The 1,180-nt window shown below is 40.3% G+C and overlaps 1 protein-coding gene across 1 annotated transcript in view; it reads right to left on the bottom strand.

Moving 5' to 3' along the window:
- The window catches only part of LOC109361872, a 1,159-nt gene continuing 493 nt past the window's right edge, over positions 515–1,180 (bottom strand). The window contains exon 2 of the mRNA XM_019607403.1: positions 515–1,153. Coding sequence (XP_019462948.1) covers positions 515–1,153 — 639 coding nt within the window. The remainder of the gene's footprint in view (positions 1,154–1,180) is intronic.

Raw genomic sequence — 1,180 nt, 5'->3', positions numbered from 1 at the left:
CATCCTCATCCTCATCCTCATCCTCATCCTCATCCTCATCCTCATCCTCATCCTCATCCTCATCCTCATCCTCATCCTCATCCACATCCTAATCCTCGTCCTCATCCTAATCCCAATCTTAATCCTAATTCTAACCCTATTCTTATTCCTAATCATAATCCTAAGCTTATTCTTATTCCTAATCCTAATCCTAAACCTCATCCTCATCCTCATCCTCATGAGCTAAAGGTGCCTTCAAGACTAACACTCCTTTCTTGTTGAATACCTTGAACATCTTTTCTTCCAGCCTCATTTTGTACCCTTTCTCAAGTAATTGTCCAAGACTTAGAAGATTACTCTTCATTCTTGGCACATATAATACACTTGAGATGTATGAGGTTGAGCCATCCTTCTTCTTGATCATCACTTTGCCAATTCCTTCTGCTTTGATTATGCTGTCATCAGCAAACTTTATTCTGGTTTCTACTGATTTGTCTAATGTTACAAACCTGAATCAAGATACCAACTACCTGAATCAAACTTTATTTCCTGTCATGTGGTTAGAACAACCTGAATCAAGATACCAACTACCTGAACACTGGTTTGTTACCATTAGCAAAGCATTATTTGATTCATTTGCTTCTTGAGAAGGGTCAATGCTCCTAGCCATCAGCAACACCTCCTCTTCTGATTCATCATCTTTTGCTAGTCTTGCTTCCTCTTCTTTGTTTTGAGTGGCCCTTTTCTCTTTGCACTCTAATGCATAGTGTCCCCAATTTTTGCAGTTGAAGCATTGAATCTTGCTTTCGTCTTTCTTGTTCATTCTACCCAACTGATTATTCCACTTCTTGGTTTTACTGACCTCACAACAGTTGCTCTGATTCTTCTGATGTGAATTCGATCCAGGCTTGCCATTTTGAGACTCCATTCTCCTACCACCTTGCCATCTTGCCTTGTCTCTTCTGAATTTCTCATTCTGACCAGGGCCACCCTTCTTCTTGAATTGAGCACTCAAGGCATGATCTGTTTGTCTATAATTCTGCCTTTCCATAAATCTCTGCTCATGCACCTCCAAGGATCCTTGCAACTCATCAACTGATAGATTGTCAAGATCCTTTGCTTCTTCTATTACTGCCACCACATGATCAAACCTTGGATGAAGGGTTCTGAGAATCTTCTCCACTACATGTTGTTCAATTGG

Source organism: Lupinus angustifolius, chromosome LG12 (genome assembly GCF_001865875.1).
Source record: "Lupinus angustifolius cultivar Tanjil chromosome LG12, LupAngTanjil_v1.0, whole genome shotgun sequence".
NCBI lineage: Eukaryota > Viridiplantae > Streptophyta > Magnoliopsida > Fabales > Fabaceae > Lupinus > Lupinus angustifolius.
This window is presented reverse-complemented; position numbering and strand designations above follow the sequence as displayed.